The following is a 19970-nucleotide window of genomic DNA, read 5'->3' as shown; positions in this document are numbered from 1 at the left end:
AAAATATGGACATGTGGAATTAATGTATATACACACAGTTGTTCTAGTCAAATAACCTAATTCATATTCAGAAATAGCTCACTCTTATTGTAATTAGGTTAGCCTACTAAACTATCAGAAAATAGGGCAAACAGCTCAATAGAACCTGCACAAAAAAACATCCAGGAAATGAAATCAAAGAAGTACTCAATGACTGATGTTTTATGTGAAATACTTAACTAAATGTATGATATAAAATGTTTTATGTAAAGTAGATACATACTGTAGAACCGTTTAATTCCTGCCATTTAATTTCTGGAACAGCTGCATAATCTTTAATGTTACACAGTGCAAACTGGTTTGAAAACTATTCTGTCATAAAATACAATATTATATTATTAAATGCTTAAATCATAAAATTGAATGTTAGACTTTAAAACAGTGAGCAGTATGTCTGACCTTGAGACAAGGATATGTAGAATATTGAATGTAATATTTCATCAAAGAATTTCAGAAGATTTTCAACATTCTGTAGTACATTATTTTTATAAGTGTAGAATGACACATGACTTGGTGGCAAGACAGCATTAAAGAATAACCCTGCAATGAATGGTTCTTAATGCAGAATGAAATGCACTGTAAATTCTGCTTCCTGTGCTTGTGCTTCTTTCTTTCTGTGGTTTGCAAAATGAATGTGTACAGCAAGAAATTCATAGCCTTTCCTCTCCATCCATTATAAACGCATCTTGCTAAGTATTAACATGTTGGGTTATAGTTTAAAAGAATTAGGGTGCTTTCTTTGGAATGATGTGCAGTGAAGCCACAAAGAAAAAACTTTAAAATTGCCAATCAATAAAACTTTTCACAGAATGCACTTGAACTTTGGTGACTAGCATTTACGTTTTAAGTCATGCATGCAAATTGTTATAATTTATAAATGAGTGGCTAGTCTGTAACTCAGCTTCAGTGACATACTATATCCATTCTACATAAAATGTTAAGTGGGAGTGTTAACAAGGACCAAAATTCCTTTCAAAAATTAAATAGAATTAATAACACGAAGGTTCTTTCGCAACCTGTACTCATAATCTGAGCATAAGACAGAAGGACATCAGAACCACTACAATACAGGATGGAATTGTGAGGTTATGTGTCTATCTCCTTTCCTTATGAAACAATTTGAAGTATACAAATAACTCTCAGAAATGAGAGTAGCTATAACAAACCTACATAAATACAAGGGCCACATGCAAACTAACCAGCAGCTACATCAGCCTGCAACTCTCAACTAGCAACCCACTGAAGCTAAGCAGGTGTGAGCCTAGTCAGTACCTGGATAGGAGATCTCCTGGGACAGCTAAGCTTGCTTCTTGTAGAGGTGTTACTAGGCCAGTAGGAGGTGCTCACCCTGGGGTATGTGTGGGTCCTAATTCCCCAGTATAGTGACGAGGGCACTATACTGTAAATAGGTGCCGTCCTTTGGATGAGTCGTTAAACCAAGGTCCTGACTTGAGTAGTGGTGTTACCCTGGCATCTTGGCCAAACTTCACACGGGGAGTGGTGGTCCAGGAGGCTAGAATGGAGCTCAGGGCCCAGGAGCTGTAAGGCAGCACATTGATTGACAATGGTCGGCAAACCCTATCTCTATCTGACCTCTGTAGGATTATGCGAGAATCATATACATCCACTATTCACTGAGGAATTTCAGTACATTTTGTAACTTTCTCAACCAGGAACTCGATGATGGCCTTATGATCTTTGATGAGATCCATCTTGTATTCTCTTCATCAGCTGTGATGAACTATAAAGAATTTAAATACATTGTGCTATGGACCTAAAGACCTTGACATGTGTTGTTAACTGTTTACTTTTTAACTTGTTTTGACCACATAAAGTTAGCTTAAAAATATCTTACATTCATTTTTATTACTGTTTCAAAATCTTTTCCTGAACTGCTTTATACTCCACAAAAAAACAATGATTTTTCTTTCCCATTAAGCAAAATAGACATCTACAGTACATAAAGGATACAAAATGTTCAAGGGTGTGACCTGACAAGTAGAGTCTTGTCAGTGGCTCCAAAGATACTCAAACTGTTGTTTTAAAACAATTAAATAACAATTAAAGTCACTTAATAATATTCTCTTCAATATCTGTGCTGACCGTAAACTCAAGCTACCCAGTAAGAGAAAGGCTAAAAGAGCTGGTAGATTAATTCTGCTAGGCTACTTACTGTACTTCCTTAAGAAGACTCCTCTTAAAGACAGCATGTCAGATCATGTGAAAAGCTCTTTGGAGTGATTTACAGTCATTTGTATTTCAAAATGACTGGATTGTTTTATTAAAATGCTCCAGTAGGAATAATTGGTAAGGGAATACTGAAATAACTGAAATTATTTAGTTCATCTTCAAATGCTTGTTCAATTCAATAGTCTATGGTCAACTTTAGTTAGAAAGCAAATAAGTATGACGATTTCAATCTACTGTATATGAGGTATTGCACAATGCATTACAAAATCAACCCACAGTTTGAAGTGCACTGTTTGGTTCAAGATGAAAACTGAATGAAGTTTAATTATTAAACTAATCTTCAGACTGCTGAGTGTGGAACCAGTAGGAAAGGTAGGATGCCTCTTGTTGATTCCTAAGCATCTGAATCTTCTCTGTCCAAGCTAAACGGTTCTAAGAGGTAAATAAGTAGGATTTTTTCCTGAAAAAAACAAAACATGTATTTATAAAAGCATGGTGTAATTACTCATCTTCTCCAAATCCAAAAATATTGCAAACAATTTAGCACTACAGAACATACAGCCATCTTCTCTTCAAAAATATACCATAAAAATTGATAAGGATACTTATCTCCAAAGCATAACAGGAGCAAATTATGTCCTCCTTTTGCGAGGAGTACTGTACACATGGGAGTAGAAAGTGTGTCACCTGAGAATTCACCTGATAATTGAATATGTCGTGTTCGTCTTCTTTATATTACACTATTTACATTAATAGAATATAAAAATGTCTTCTGCTATTAGCAGCCATATCACTCTGCAACTCACAACTGGCAACCCATTGAAGCTCAGCAGGTGTGAGCCTGGTCTGTACCTGGATGGGAGACCTCCTGGGAAAAACTAAGGTTGCTGTTGGAAGAGGTGTTAGTGGGGCCAGCAGGGGGTGCTCACCCTGTGGCCCATGTGGGTCCTAATGCCCCATTATAGTGATGGGGACACTATACTGTAAACAGGTGCCGTCCTTCGGATGAGATGTAAAACCAAGGTCCTGACTAAAATCGTAGGGTTCTTCTCAAAAAGAGTAGGGGTGTAACCCGGGCTTCCTGGCCAAATTTCCCATTGGCCCTTACCAATCATGGCCTCCTAATAATCCCCATCTATGAATTGGCTTCATCACTCTGTTCTCCTCCCCACTGATAGCTGATGTGTGGTGAGCGTTCTGGTGCACTATGGCTGCCGTCACATCATCCAAGTGGATGCTGTACAGTGGTGGTGGTGGAGGGGAGTCCCCATTACCTGTAAAGTGTTTTAAGTGGAGTGTCCAGAAAAGTGCTATATAAGTGTAAGCAATTATTATTATTATTATCCTCCATTTCAAACAAGATAATTATTTCTTCCTCAAGAGGAGCAGCTATAGAAACAAAGGTAGCGTACCCTAGCAGTGTTATGGACCATACTGCACTTTTTCTAAACTGAAATTAGCCAAACATTTCAATAATGTTCAATGTTCAATCACCTTGAAATATTTTACCAAAAAAATTCAAGGTCAGTATCACATGAGTTAAAGTTAAATTGATTCCAAAAGTTTGAACTGTGACATTGTAAACACAGTTCTGACAAGAAAATTTGAAAGTCATTAAAGATTGGTGACCTGGTGACACAGTGTGTCTATCATTAGTTTGAACACTGGAACGCATACAAACCAGAATCAATGATTAAATTGACAATGACATGCCTTTCTTATTGTAATAATGGATTCCTTAACATGTCACATGTTGTTGACTGCTCAATTAATATTGTTTTTCATTGCTCTGCATTGCATAGGCTTTGCACTATTATATTCCTCATTTTATTGTTAGTTGTATTTTTTACTTATTTTGTCTTTTATTACCATTTTAAATAAATTACGTTGTTTTTGTATTCAATGTGCATTTTGTAAGTCACCCTGGATAAAGGCTTCTGCTAAGCAGGTAATTAATAATATCAAATAAATAACTGCCAAATTAATCAAATTGTTTGCTGGCAGTTAACTTTGGTGTCGATCCAACTCCAATAATAAGATCTGTTAATACAGGGTTTTTTTCCAATGATTGACACAGATTCTAGATTGTTACAGTCGGTTACTGAGGGACCCCAGTTGTATACAGACAAGTCTTATTATTTTGAAAAATTCAGGAATTTTGTGTTGCTGTAGTGGATAAAAAGTTTCGGCATGTTGTCATCAGAACATTGTACAGGGAAATTACCTTTGACAACAACAAATTGAATCCTGAAGTTGGCATTATGAACAACCACACCTTTATGCTACTGACACCAAAATGAATTAATCACTGCACCACTTTCCAGGATTCACAAGGATGTTGCTGTTGTTATTGTCTTCTCTTAGTTGTAATAGAAACTTCTCAGGTGGTCCTAGTGAAGGTGACGAACCTGTAGTTTAGTTGTCAATCTGCTGACTAGGCAGCAGTTGATTTTAGGTACCACCTGTCACTTTGTAGGACTATTAGAAGTGGTAGACAGGTGGAACTGAATATAATTTTCCTCACAGAAACATTTCCAGGGTACCTTCCTTCACAATTTTAATTTGCTATGGTGTTGGTAATGTGCCACCAAAACTGGCAAAATGATGTGTTTCTACTGTATGTGTGTGTATATCAACCTCACACAGACAGACTCAGAACCACACAATTCCTTCCCGTGTCTTCACACCCTTTTTGTCATTTCATTCTCAGGAGGTAGGAAAGAGTGAATAAAACTCTCATGAGTTCTAACATTCTCGAGGAAGATCACATTATACTATTGATGGCTGCTGTACTGTATTACAGTGCTTGTGGTCTAAGTGCTTCAGGATCCTTTGGGTTGAAAAGTCAGATATATGGTAAATGGAAGGCATTTTTATCGCTAGTGTAGACGTAGTAACCTATGCTTTGCAAAAAGTTTCATTTATAGAAACAGAGTTAAAAAGAAAGAGTATTGTATGTGAGCTCCTTTACATTTTCAAAGTAATGTTTTCATTAAGAGGGCATTTCTCAGTCAGGATCATGTTACAAGTTCTAATGACGGGTCTACAATTATCAGCATTTTGATGTGACTTTTAGACACAGTCATATGCCCACATAGTAAAAATGTTTTGTATCCACATTTTAATCTTAATACCTGGCACATTCTGAAAACTGTGCTTAACAAGGTAGAACCTAAATCTAAAGGTTTCTGGCTTACAGTATATAGAATGGATGCATGAAGACTGTTTTCTGTTTTTTTTTCTGTGTTTCCTTTTTTGTTTGATTATTAAAAGGGGTTTGCGGCTGCTTCTAATTAAAAGGCACTACAGGCTCACCTTTCATCAAACAATTACACAAGAATTAAAAAATAAATGTTATTGCTTTGAAAGCAGGACACAACACTTCTGTGGTTTGCCATGCCCTTGGGCATTATTACACTTGCCAGACATTTTGTAATGTGAGAAGTGTGCAGAGAAAACATCCCAACAATAAAGGCAGATTCACCACATGGCTAATTTAAATAACGAAAAAGCCTAGCACATAATGTAAATTAGCCATGTGCATTATTTGATGCACAACTGTAGGCTTGTAATTTATGACTTGGATTCCCTGTTTGTAGGCATTTTTACATTTAAACATTTGAATAGACAAAATGGATGGCCTGCCTGTTTAAGACCAGAAATGAAACAATTCCCAGCATTTTTGCTGTGCACGATATAAGGGGACATTACAACAGCAAAAGCTGGTATTGTAACTTCATTTATATTAATTGGAAATAACTTTATCTGAGTGCTATGTTCACTAGGACTAAAAATGACTGAGCCTTAAGGCTCAGTATGCTGACATTGTGGCACTGTGCCACTGATATTTTTGCATGCCAAACCTGATATAGTGACATTTTCTATCTTGTACAGTATATTAAGTGGATGCTGCTGTTTTCTACAGCAAATTGAGAACATAATCATAGACAACATCTGAATTTCTTTTATGTGGTTATTTATTTCCAATGCATTTCAAATGGGAAAGCAATGCTTTTGTCTTCAGGTAACATTTAAAAAGCGATTAATTTCTTACTGCCACGTTTTCATAGACATGTTGTGAACTGAACACAAGTGTAAAGTGCATTACAGACTTCCTCCCTGCCTGTCTCTCTGTATTGATCAGGGTCATTTTGCATGTTTGTTTTGCAGATTAAAAAGAGAATAGAAATTAGCGGAAAGCAATGACATAAACAATGACATACAGTATGTGGTGTTACTTGCACAAGATACCCCTATAGACCAGCACCATTGTTTACAATCTCTTACAATTTGTGATTTTGAACAGCTGTCACTAAAACTAGAATTTCAATGCGCACATTTTTTTTCCTATTTGAAAGCTTGAAGTTTGGATTGTTTAGGCAGGATGTTTATGCTGTTTTTTCTTAACTGCCCCAACCGTCACTTGCTGTGCGATTGTATCCTACAGACATATTCTGCCACTAATTGGTCCATCTCTAAATACTGTACATTAATGATGCTATGGGAGAATATGTTGAGTCAGATTTAGGCAGTCTACAAACCTCTTTTGTCAAAGCACATTCCTCTTTAATCTATGCTCATTAAGAGAGAATTGCACTCAAAGTTCAGCACCCTCTACACTACTCAAAACCCCAAATTGTCCAAGGATTGGCTCATCAATTCTGGTTTTCTATTTCTGTCATCTTTTCTCAAGTTTGAAATGCATACAGTACCATGGTGTCATGACCTTAAATGACTTTCAACAAAATAAAGTTACATTGTGTCTTAAACAGATGGTAACTAACCTGGTGCCTTATATACGGTATCTTGGCTAGCTTTGTTTTAACATTACTTTTACTATTTTATGGTGTAATTGCTGTGGGCAAAAATATGAATGAAAAGCTGCCGGACAAAAAAAAAAAGAAATTTGCCCCCTCTTGCAAATACTCTTTTCTTAACGTACACTAAACAGGACATAATCTTGATCCATTGATCAACCTTGGTGCTCCAGTATTTCTATAATAGGTCTTCTAAAGTAAAATGAGATTTAAGTGATGAAACCATCATTCACCCACACTCTCAAGAGTGTTCAGTGCATCCAACGTGAGGGGTCTGTCTTTTGGTGTGTAGCTGGTTTGATGCCTTTCTGTACAGTGGGCGCTTGGAGATGTGTGCCAAACAGCAGATGAAACCGGGGGTCAAAACCTGCCTTTGCCATAGTTTGAATTCCTGTAGTTTTTCTTTTTGCTCCTGGTGGAAAGGGGTTTTGCTTTTTGCTGCATACTGTACTTACACCAAGTACAATTACAGGTCTTCAACCTGTCACATCCTCTAGTTCACATATCACTATACAGTATTATGTGATCATACCATCTATCTATCGATCTGCCTCTCTATCAATCAAACTAATGAACTACAGGTGTATTTAGGTGAGAACTTTGCTGACATACAGTACCGTATATACAGTATCAAAACTTCAGCCAAGCTATAATGATGATATTGTTATTATTGAAACTAACCCTTCCCTTATGGCAGTCTAAACTCATTCCTTTTAAAATTGTTTGCACAATTGCAAAGGGATTATACCTGCTCTTATATTGGCATTATTTCAAGTACTACAGTATATTGAGGCAACATGTTTTAAAGACTCAGAAGTGATCCTGTTTCATAAAGACATTAGCCTTGTGTACTATTGTGTATTTATATGTTTATAGTGCTTTAATATCTTGCTTCATGCATTAATCTTTGACCAGGAAAGAAAATTTTTATTGCACATCGGATTGTATTCAAAAACAGGAACAAGGATTTAATATAAAAATGAAAAAAGAATATAAACACTAATACATAATATATATATATATTTATGTATGTAAGCAACATTGCAGAAGTCAGTGTTGTTTTATAGTTTTATAGTTGTTTTATATGTACATTGTTTTCATTGAAACAGCTAAGAAAAATTACAATAACTAGGATGCAACATAATGCACAATGCTTTCCAAATCCCAGCTGGTACATTTCTAGTACTTGGGACCAATCCAGTACTACTTTCAAATAAGGAAACAAATTATGAGGGAGTAATATGGCTATACTTTGTAAATGATAAATAACCTTTCACCATTCCAAATTATTCTTATTTGTCCAAGTTATTGAAATGCACAAAATGTAAAACATAGCAAGTTAGATAATTATTGCTTTCAGGGATGCAAAATGTAAATAATAATAAAATACTAAATCTCTGGTTCTAATTATAAACTTCCAATGTATTTGTCATTACGGCAAAGTTCCCAAAGATTGAGATCTGAAGTGCTGCTGAAGTCCGTATTTCTGAAATTTTGTAGCTAAAACAGTCATTACCAATGGTCCTAGAGATCAGCCCTTCATGATTTTAATGTTGTTGTCATTAAATGACTAATGATTACCTTAATTCTAACTAATTAAAACAAATAATTACTTCAATTAAGTGTTTGGGTGATGGTTAAAGTGGCCAGAAGACAAGAATAGTGCCCATCTCTGTTGTTTTTCTTTAGTTTTGCTTGGAAAAAATATTATTTCTACATTACTCTTTACTCGTTAACACGGCTAGGTGTTGCGAAACTAATTAAATAAGAATTTTGCCCATTAAAGCCCCTGTGATGATGTCATTCAGGAGAGCCTACTGCCTTTAGGACCCTGTAGAAGCAGAGCAATCTACCGGCCCTCTGCAGAGAGAGCGGAGCAGCTGGAGGAGGCCTCGCCGGCTGGGGAGGAGGAGGACAGGGAGAGAAGCAGAAGGAAGATCCGGGAGCTAGCGAAAACGAAAAGGTCCAGGCCTGGGACTGGCAAAACGGGTAATTAACACTGTGATCCACTAATTAAAACACCTCGGCCCGTAGTCAAAAACCCTTCAGACGGGGTAACCTTCTGAGCTCCTTAGTGAAACCACAAATAGGGAGGCATTTAATGGTGGAGAAAACTGGCAGCATTTTGGTGCTTTTGCAGATGTGTGGTTTAGGCATTGCGATCCGCACTTGAACTTGGGAACAGCTTTTGTGGGAAACAGAACAAGGACTTTGCCGAATAAATCTTGCGGTCACCTTTGCCTCGTTTTTCCTTGTTTTAATGAAATACCTGTGTGTCACAGTGAGTCTAACGGGTGGTGTAACGCTAATGGTTTAGAGAAGTGAAGGGTTTGCATATTTTCACAATTGCAGATGTGTCCTGAGGAGACAGACATACAGTACTGTACATTTGAACTTGTCTTAAGACGGTCACAAGAATTGCAAATGCCGGTGCCGGTCAGCGTGCATTTCTTTTAATTGACACTTTACTTGACACCTTACAAGTGACAGAATAATCAAATGATGTGACTGATTATGTGTGATTAAAATTGGCACTATTTTTGCGTGGGTCTCATAATAATACATTTTAGATTAACAATATGCTTTAAAAAATCGCGAAAAAACAAAGTGGGTAAGTTATAGGAGATTTTCCCCTGCGTGAGTTAAAATTTCCTTTTCTTCATTTTGTTTGAAACTTATGTTAAGCTTCTTAAAATGAAACATTTCAACTCCCGTATTCATCAGAAAAGGCAGTATTTCAGTTTTAAAAAAGCAAAGAGCTTTTTTTTTTGTACAGCCATGCCCTAAGGGTCATCAGTACCTATTTAAACTATCACTGATGAAGTGTATTTGAACATATGTACCCTTTAGACCTACGAAGAAGGAAACGTGGTCACGGGCTGAAAAAGACTAATGTTGGATATTTAATGCAATATTTAGTTAATGCATGATTTGTGGGGAAATAAACTTAATTTAATTTGTCCACACATTGACCTACATAGGTTTTGCATAAATGTCACAATATTTCTGCGGAAATTTACTATCTCATGACACTTTTTAACTCAAGATAAACCTGTTTTTTGGAACCCACCATTGGGAAGGCTATACAATATGTGGTGTAAGAATCTGTAAGTGTCCTGGAGCGTTATGCAGATTTCCATATTTACATTTTCGCGACAACAAACGTATAGTGCCTTCTTTAAATATTGGTCTTAAATCGGTTTTGGAAGTACGTTTTCTGTGCATAAACGAGAACAGAATTGATCAATGTGTATAGGCCTGTATGCCATTCCATGCAAGCTTTTGTTTACCTGGCCCCAGATATCATCCCCGACACACGTATATATTTCACCCAATTTGAAACCCGCATAGAGGAATTGAATCTAATAGCCTTCTGATCAATTTAACCACTATACTTTTTAGTACCTTTGTTAAAAATACTTTTTTAAACCTTCGTTAAAATGTTGCCCAAGATAGGCGCCATAGCATGGTTAAGGGCTCAACACTTGTCAGATAAGTCATAAGTTTTTGACGAGAAATACAGTAGGCTTATTATGGCCAATGCACCCAACCTGAATACTGACAGATAATACGACGATATCTGTTTCCTCCTACTTTTATCAAAATGATTATTGTTTAGTGCTTACGTTAATGTCTAAACTGGTTATGGTGTTCACAGAAAATGAAACGTTGTAATATATCACAGATTTTCTGTTTTCCATAAGTAAATGTCAAGAGTTTTCTTGAGTGGTATACTGTTTGCAGACAGTTTCATGAAACTGAACGGAAAGAATGTGGCGATTGACAATGTCATGTGTTTCAAGTCACTTTGATAGGTAGAAGGTGTAATTTTGATCGGTTCCATATTTAGATGACTGTGTTTTACTACTGTAGCATTTATAACGTATCACGTAATGATCTTTCAATACACATGTTTGAAAGGGGTCTTACCTTTGCCCGGCGGGGTTTGTAAGCATAACGTATGTTTGTACCGAAAATGTTCAGATTTACTTTGGTAAAAAAAAGTCAGCAGTTGGTTATTTAAACATTTAATATTTCTGTAAATATGGCGCAATGAAATCCCACGAACATCGCTTATATTTATTTTATTATGGTTGTTATTTGTTTATCCAGAGCAAACTGGAATGTTTGCAAACTTTTCATTGTGCACTGTAAATGCAAAGGAAACAACAGATTACAAATGATATAATTGTATAGATTAGCTTTCTTAGAACATAAACTTTAATGTTAAATTGCTAATCAAATTATCTGCTTCCATAGCAGGGCTGTACAGAAAATGTATGTTATTTAAGGTTGTTTAAACATAATTAAAACCTAGAGAAGAATTAGATTAGTATAATACAATGGTGAGGTCAGAACATGATATTCTTAAACTTATTATAATAAACATTTATTGCTATACCTACCATATTCCGAATTAACACTTGTGTTGATAATGGTGATTTGAGCTCTATATACTAACATTTGAGGTATCGCGTGTTTAATGTTTTTTTTTGTATAAAAATCAATCAACTTTACTTTTATCAAGACAACCCTGTTTACTTTAAAAGGAAAGGTTTTAAGTCGGATTGATTGTAACGCGTTGAGTTGACAAGCGAGACTTGGTTTCAAACCTGTAATGAGATCTAGCTGATTAAAGCCACTTGTTTATTCCCATTACGTTAACTCAACCCATAAACAAGAATAACATAACATCTCATGAATTCACTAGATATTCGAATGTAGTTTAAAAATATTAGAAAAGTGCTTTAAGAACAGTTGAATCGATCAATTTATTTTTTACTAGTAGAGAAAAATGATAGTGATTCTGTAACAGTAATTTTAACACACTCTCTGAACTTTACATTGAGCAGGTTAGGGTCATGGTACAAAAAATATATGAACGTTTTTTTCCATGAAGAACTGTTACGTGCAAAATTCACAAAATGAATACTTTTTAAGACTCTTCCAGTCTTAAATGGCCAAAATAACTTCCAATTTTTGTTCCCTATTTGTAACCACGAGTTTTTGTTGATTGATAAACTGCATTGGAGTGTACTCAAGGGGTATTGCTGTTGCAATAACTGAATCTTTAGCTCGTTTAGTTTTACAGTTTTTCTGTAAATTATGTGATGCATTAAAATAGAAATAAATGACCAAGGATTTGAATTGATGTGAATCACGTAGCTTATACAGTATACAGGTGTAGCTTTTTAAAAAAAATCATATGTATGCAGTTTTAGTCGTTATAGTTTCTTGGCCAGTCTTAAACGTTACAATATAACAAACTACAGAAAATGACGTTTGGTAAGGACGTCTTTAAAGAAACTGAGTGAATGAAGAATTTTCCCATAGCAACAGGTGTTATCTCTCATTGTAGGCGGCTATTATAAATTTAGGACTTTGAAGAACCTTGCCTGAAAGTGATGAATACTTTTTTTTCTTAGTGCATTTAAGCAGGCAAGGCCATCTTCTAATAACAGAACATACGTTATGTACAAAGTATATACATATATTTACCATACTCTGGTATATGTAATAAATCTGATGTCCAGGGGTTGTGCCCTTTACCCCTCACTATCACTGACTGCAGAGACAGATTAGTCCAGTACGTGTACTAAAAAATTCGGAAAATGATCCATTCTTGAACGTATTTATTGTATTTTTATTATGAAAAACTACAAAAAAAAAACTTTCTATCATTTTCGTTAGGTGGAACTTGGGAATTGAAAAATATAAAGCTTAATCTGGTTCACTTTCTCCCACTACAATGAACACCAAAAAATGTGTGTTCCCAAGTGGTCACTTCCCAATTTAAGTACCTGCTTGGAAAGTAAAAATGCATTACTGTTAACAAGAACGTCATCATTTCGGAGTCTGCATGTTTTGAATGTTTGAATAAATTCAGAGGGCTGGTTTCTAAAACAGGCTGAATAAAAAGGTAGCGCCTGTTTCGCATGAAAAGGAAAAGCTTCTAGCAGCGATAGAATATTCTGGCACATAGGGATATAATAAAAGAATGAAAAGAAATAATCTCATAAAAAGTAAAGAAATTATTCAAATCTGTGCAATGCTACAAAGCAGTCAGGTCTCCCTTGTCGTTAAGTAAAACGAGAAAATAGATTTTGGCAAGGATTCAACACCCGCCATGTTAAGGCTTTTCATGAGAAGAGAACGCTAGAAGGGCACGCTTTAATATACTGTAGCTGTACAGCATACAATGTAGAAGCACATTTCGTGAGGGTGCTTGTTTCACGGCATCTGAGTAATGGCGAATGGTTTGAAAGATTAAAAAAAATATCATGAAAAACAATCATTCAGACGTTATTGACATGCACATGTGTTGCACTTAATTCTACACAATACACATGTTCCTCCCTAGCTCTTGTTTTAAAGGCGAACCAATGACATTGTCTCGCTCAATGAATGAGGACAGATTAGCACTGACAGCTGTTAAAACTTTTTCATATAGGCTTATCATTATAACATGTTATAAAGCAGCATTACGCTAGGTGTGTTTTATATTTGGAAATTCACCCAAGGTGTACATTTATATAATTCTTCGCATGTTTTGCGTCTTAAATGTTTAAGTTTTGACTGAAACAAGCGTGAAAAGTAGGCCGTCAGTTCCTAATTTACTGCATTCATTTACCGTTGTGCAACAACTACATTGTTCATTTTTCTAACATTTTTTTCTGTCTTGCGTTTAATTCTTTAATGACAACATATACATTTTCTTTATTCACAGGGAAAAGGAAGAACTGAGAAAGGAGGCTCCACCCAGTTCGTTTTTTCCTTTTATTTTTATTTAAATTTCAATTTATTTTTTAATCATTTTTAAATATTGTTTCGGTGATGCCGTCCAACGCTACAGCCACCACTACCACATTCAAAAGTTCAGACTTCGATTATGACGCAGCTGCAAATAAAATGGTAAGAAACAGAGCACTGCTTAGCAGAGCGAAATTAATCAAGACAATGTGTTTATTAATTTCTATGATATACTAAAACGTTTCAAACTGTCTTCTTCATTACCATCTCTGTGTTAAAAAGTGGTGCATTGATGGAGAAAGGCACTGCAGGGACGCTGTCTGGTTACAGCTAGCTCACGATCTATGGAGACGCAGTGGAAAGACTGAATCTGCAAAATAGGATACAGGCGTCTCCCAGATCCCACTCTTATTTAAATGGCTCATGGATAATTTGTAATAATGGTTTAAAAAATAAACATGGACATCGTATTTAGTGTTATTCAGTGTAGAAAAAAATGTCAATGCCACTGGTCGCCACGTACTGTATCGCTGTTTTTTATAAAGGAGATTTTTTTACATTGAGTGTGGTTTAGAAAAGAATCGTGAAAGAATGCATTTTGTTTTTTATGGTAGCAACAACAGCATGAGACGTGACTAACCTTAAGGCCAAATATTAGTCACGATCTTTTTATACAGTAGTTATCTGTACTGTAGGTACTGGTACTTTCTACCGAATAAATCCAGAGGTCTCTTGAACCGGAATGCTGTCGAGTTTGTTCTTTACGCCAATGGGTGGACACTTCGCCCCCTTAAGTTTTTTGTGAGGAAAAGTTCCCGTATCCTCTCTATATAACAAGCAGCGTCTAATTAATTCTGAGCGTATTTTAATTTCAAAGTTATCTTTTTTTAGAAACGATAATATAATTCCTTTATGCTATTTGTGTTGATGGAATTTAATTTTTAAAAAAGATGATCTCTGAAGGTATAATATTTTACGTAGAATGTTCGGTTGTATAGAGTACGTACCTAAATGCAAACAAGGCCAGTAATGTAGAAAACCTAACCTTAATTTTGCAGGGTATGCTGGTATGCTAATAAGGAGACAGTGGTTTTCACATGGTGTTATTTAGATGAAACGTGAAGTGCACTTTGTACAGTAGGTATGTGGATGTCTATGGACTAGATTTGCAATGTCAAGCAGGACTGGCATGTGAGCAGCCATTCAAGGAGCAATAACATGCCAAGAGATTATCGTTAACATTTAAACAGCCGTTGAGTTTTTCTAGTGCCTTAAAAAGGCTTGTTGGATCCATCCCCTATTAAGCTGAAAGGTAGTGGTTGACGACAGTCTTTATTAATATAGGATTTTTTTTTTGCAGAAGTATCTGTAAGTACAGTATCTTACCTGTAGGAGGGCTTTCCTTCGAGTCCACTCAGCACTGAGTTGCTGCACTCTCTGGGCTCATGCTAGTTTGCACTGGCTGTTCACTCCACTGTTGAAAGATGCTTGTTGACCATTTTGGCCTTAACAATGGGAAAGGCCAGTCCTGTTCGCATAATGTACAGATTCAAAGGAAGTGGTCTAGTGGTGTACAGTATTTGTAAAATACCTGTTACTGTTTAACCTGCTCTTTCTTTGCAGACGAACAAAGTAGCAACTGCCGATATGAGTATCAGATGAGTAAGAATTTTTAACGAATCCTTCTCCAAAATAGAGGGAGTGTACCATAGTGTACCTATGGTGCTCTGAAAAAGGAAAACAAAAATACATTTTACATTTAAGTGTAATCAACATTAGACTTTGCACTTAGACATTAGCTTGGAACAGAATTGCTCTCACTTCAGTCCAAAATGAAGTAAGAAATCAGATTAGCTTGTTTGTTTAAGCTTTTTTTTAAAAGTATTTTTTAAGGAGCTATATTTCACTGAGGCTGTTCCCCATATTCACTGGGTACTCCAGTTTCTTCTCACAGTCCAAAGACATACAGGTAGCTTATTTGGTTTCTGGGAAAATTGTATGTGTGTCTGTGTGTGTGCCCTGCGATGGAGTGGCATCCTGTGCAGGGTGTACTCTGCCTTGCACCAGTTGCTTGCCAGGGTAGGCTCTGGTTTCCTTGCCATCCTGAATTGGGTAAAGTGATTAGAAAATACATGGATGAGCTATATTATCACTTTGAACCCCAATCACAATCTCTGTTCAGCAGGATTTTCACCATTTAAGTTAAATGGTGCAGATCATGACATGTCAAGTACAGATTTTCATTCCTGGTGTCTATGAGGTTTTTTTATCATCTGTTAACAGGCAAATTGCAGCATCGATAGAACTGACCTTTTAAAATAAAATCAGAAACTCCAAAATTCTTCAAAAAGTGTCACTGATTTTTCTTTTCTTCATGCAGAAAAGGGTCATTTTCCTATTACCTGAGAAGGCAAAACCATCTAGAGTAGTATGTCACGGCCGTGCCTGGCTTGGGACATCAGGACCTATGAAACTCTCAGTACAGATAATGGTGTATTTCTGGTCTAGGAGGGGGAAATCGCTTGGGATAGATTTGCCTTGTGGCACCATAGTTAAACTTCAGTGCAGGTACCCTGTGAGGTTAAACCTCAGTGAGCCACTAATCCATTATTGAACCGTCTCTTTAGTTCTGAATTATCAAGTGTGTATCGCAAGTGCTTGCTCACAGGTAAATTGGCTGTTATGATTATATGGGGCGTACCTTCACTTTAGTACCATGCATCATGTTAAACTGAATCCACAGTGAACACTGTCAAAGGGAGCAATATATTTTAAAACTGGGAATGGGAGCCACTATTTCCTGCACAGGGTTGTGGCAGTCTAGAATAAACTTCCCCATCTTGTTGTTGAAGCTGATCCCTTGACTTCTTTCAAGAAATGAGTGGATGAGATCCGTGGATCAGTTATCTGTGAACTACAGGACTAGATGGGCTGAATGATCACCTGTCGTTTATAGCCCTTCTTTACTGTATGTCCTTTGGCGATTTTCACTTTTTGCTGTCTTTTAAGATAAAGGTCATACAGCAGCTATTTTAGGGGACTGTGACATCCAGATTAAATTACCCCATTGAGTTAAAAAAACATTACTCTCAAATATTTAATGGCGTTTTAGGATTGATGGAAAACATTTCAAGATATTGAGTTCTAGTAATTTGTGTAACTAGATTTAGGCACTCCACATTACTTGACCTATTTTCTTTCTGGTAAATGTAGTCTTTGCTCCTGTGTTGCAGCCTTTCAATCACAAAAGTGGAATTTTCTCCTCTTTTTTATTGGTGTGCTTTTAGGGCATTTTAATGTCATTTTATACATTTGTCACCAACTGATACTATACAGTACTCTGACTTAGTTTTAGAACTATTGTATATGGTAGATAACATAATTCTCTGATCATTTTATTATATAGTATTAAGTTTTTTAGTCAGTCTTTCCCTGCTGTAATTAGACTGATACTGTAAATGTTTAATAAGGCGTAAGTTAAAAAAAATCGTTTTTGCTTAGAAGTTTGCAGATTTCCAACTGCTGTATTGTATTTGGTCCCATTATCAATATAATGCAATAGTCTTACTGTACATACTGTCCTAAAATTACTTTTTTAACCAGATACTGTATGTTTAATAAATGCATGCCGAGACACTGGATGTATTTGTCCCATTTTTTTGTTTTTCAGTGTTCAATACGTGGGTTCTTCTTATGATTCCATGGGTATTTCTACATCAGGTGTGTTCACACTGGCATACCAGTATTGCTTCATTCAGATTTCAGTTCTCCCTGTTCCACAATCGGGTTTGCATGAAACAGCAGGAGGTATTTCTTTCCGGAACAGAGACTCAGAAACCACACAAAGGTGGCAGGCATTTGAGAAATCCTGATGTTATCTTACAGATTTGCTAATGCTGTCAAGGTATCATGATATTATTCAATGTAGTTTAATAAATGTATCAAACATAATCATAAAGTTGTATAGAAATGTGGAATATATACTGAACAAATTCAACTTCATTTATTCTTATGATGTGACTTAATTATTGAACTGTTTTTAGTTCCCTCTTCTCAAGTGCCAAAATGAATTATGGGAAGTTGACAAAGTGATGGTGATGATGTACAGTAGCATATTGGTTTACACTGCCCACTGAGGACTTTCCTCCATACTAGAAGCTGTCATGAATGTGTTTACACTGGTAAACATTCTGCAGAAGCCATTCTCCATTCAACCTTGGAGAAGATAAGAGGACATGTTTTGAAAGCATAAACTATAAAACTATTCCAGAAAACATTTGGGAATACTTGTATAAGTGTAGCTGGCATCTTTATGTAATTGAGTTGGGGTTATGGAGGCTGCAATGAGAATGGAACTTTGCGTGTTGCTCTAATCTGACCCTCTGCATTAGGTCTGTTGTCAGAATTCAATTTGTGTTCCAAACTCAAACATTTGGAATTTTGGAATTGAGAACCGTCATACAATGAAATATTTCTTTATAAAGGTGTTACCTTTGTTTAGCAAACATAAATATGATTCTTTGTTGCTCCTTAACACAATATGAACCTACCTATGCTAAATGATTGTTTTACAATTGCTTTGAATTGCTTTGAATTTAAAAGACAAAATGTATATGTATTTTTCCTATTCTTTCCTCACATGTAATTAAAAATCCAAGTACTGTTAAAGGTCTTGTGCTAAACTTGATAGATATGGTTTTGTTTTAGATTTGAACCCAATAAATTCACCCAGTCACACAGGAATAGGCTGTCGCATTTGTATTCACAGCCAAGTGTAATTCTGGACCATGCTTAAATTGAGACTACAGTGGGGGAAAAAAGTAAACTTTTGTCTTTTTATGTCTTTAGGGTAAACAGTTTATAACACTATGGCAAAGAAAGGGAGCTTTTGTTTTACGGAATTGCCTACAAAGCAAACCTCTTGTAACACATTATTACAAGTTTTGTTACGAAAGACAATTTTGTGTTTGGACAGTAAGCATTCTACAACCATAAGTGCTATACAGTTAGAAACAGTGGCTCAGTGCATCTGGGAAGCAAAAACATAATCTCAATCATGGCCAAACCTCAAGTGGTCACAACAACTCTGAAAAATACTAGTATTGGTAGTATTGCAAGATATTCAGAGGGCTTGAACTTCTGTCTATTCGGCATATATATATATACCCATGGGATCATCTTTTTTTTCTTTTATTACCCATTAGTTTTTATTTGCATTTTACTCTTAAACATTAAAAAGCCACATACAACCTTAAAGTATGTGCTGTTTATTGCTGTTGTCAAGTAATGTTTTCTTTGGCCTAACTTAGTGTAGCCAGCTACTAAGCTAAGTCACAAAAAAATTAAGCGTCTGAGTCCTCTTAGATTGCTAGCTGAGATTGTGGTGGAAAAACTACACGCTGCTTTAATTTAATCAAAGTAAACATTTGGTTAAAATGCAGATATTAATGAAAATAATCTTTTTTGTACAATATCATTCAATTACGTGCACCAATTTTATTTATAAACTGTCAGTGAAGCAGTTGTACAATAAAACCTAAATGCATTAAAAAGGTAGAAAAATGTAAATAGAGAAGTTACTAGTTAATTAGTTACTTCAAGTAACCTGTATAACGGAAGTCTTTAGCAGAATTAAAAAAAATAACAAATGTTTCTTATGGATATCGGCAAAATGTGCATGGCTTGAAAAAGGTTGGTTACCTATAGTCAAATATCTGTCAAAAACAATATATCAACCTGTAGTTTACAGGTAGACATTGCATTGTTTGCAAGGGGGGTGATACTGTATGAGAACACAGACTTTGTGAGGAGATAAGCTTGTGAGGGAATCAAATCAAATCAAATCAAAGTTTATTTATCAAATGCACAACAATATGGCATGCAGCAGTAGTTGCTGGCAATGAAATGTCTTTTTCTGCAAGCTCACAAAAATTACAAGAATCACAAAAATCACAAAATTGAGGTTACATTTTTGAAATTGAATAAAAACTCAATGTGAGTAGAGCTGTTATGTGACCATGGTGTATGTAATATATACATGTAGTGCAGTTATGCTGAATATAGTGAGGATTGTGTGTCCATGTAGCCATTACAGGTGATTTGCTAAGGAGCTACAGGTTGGCTAATTAGCAGTCTTATTGCCTGGAGGTAGAAGCTGTTCCGTAGTCTGTTGGA

At 35.8% G+C, this 19970-nt stretch overlaps 1 protein-coding gene across 9 annotated transcripts in view; it reads left to right on the top strand.

Annotated features, from left to right (window-relative positions):
• The first annotated feature begins 8897 nt into the window (after positions 1-8897).
• The window catches only part of LOC148839582 (DNA (cytosine-5)-methyltransferase 3A-like), a 285242-nt gene continuing 274169 nt past the window's right edge, over positions 8898-19970 (top strand). For all 9 annotated transcript variants that reach the window (XM_088908896.1, XM_088908889.1, XM_088908882.1 and 6 more), the window contains exons 1-2: positions 8898-9035; positions 13774-13958. In XM_088908896.1, the coding sequence (XP_088765022.1) occupies positions 13881-13958 (78 nt within the window). In that variant the 5' untranslated portion in view covers positions 8898-9035; positions 13774-13880. The remainder of the gene's footprint in view (positions 9036-13773; positions 13959-19970) is intronic.

The sequence above is a fragment of the Atractosteus spatula genome, chromosome 2 (genome assembly GCF_055471065.1).
Source record: "Atractosteus spatula isolate fAtrSpa1 chromosome 2, fAtrSpa1.hap1, whole genome shotgun sequence".
Taxonomy (NCBI): Eukaryota; Metazoa; Chordata; class Actinopteri; order Semionotiformes; family Lepisosteidae; genus Atractosteus; species Atractosteus spatula.
This window is presented reverse-complemented; position numbering and strand designations above follow the sequence as displayed.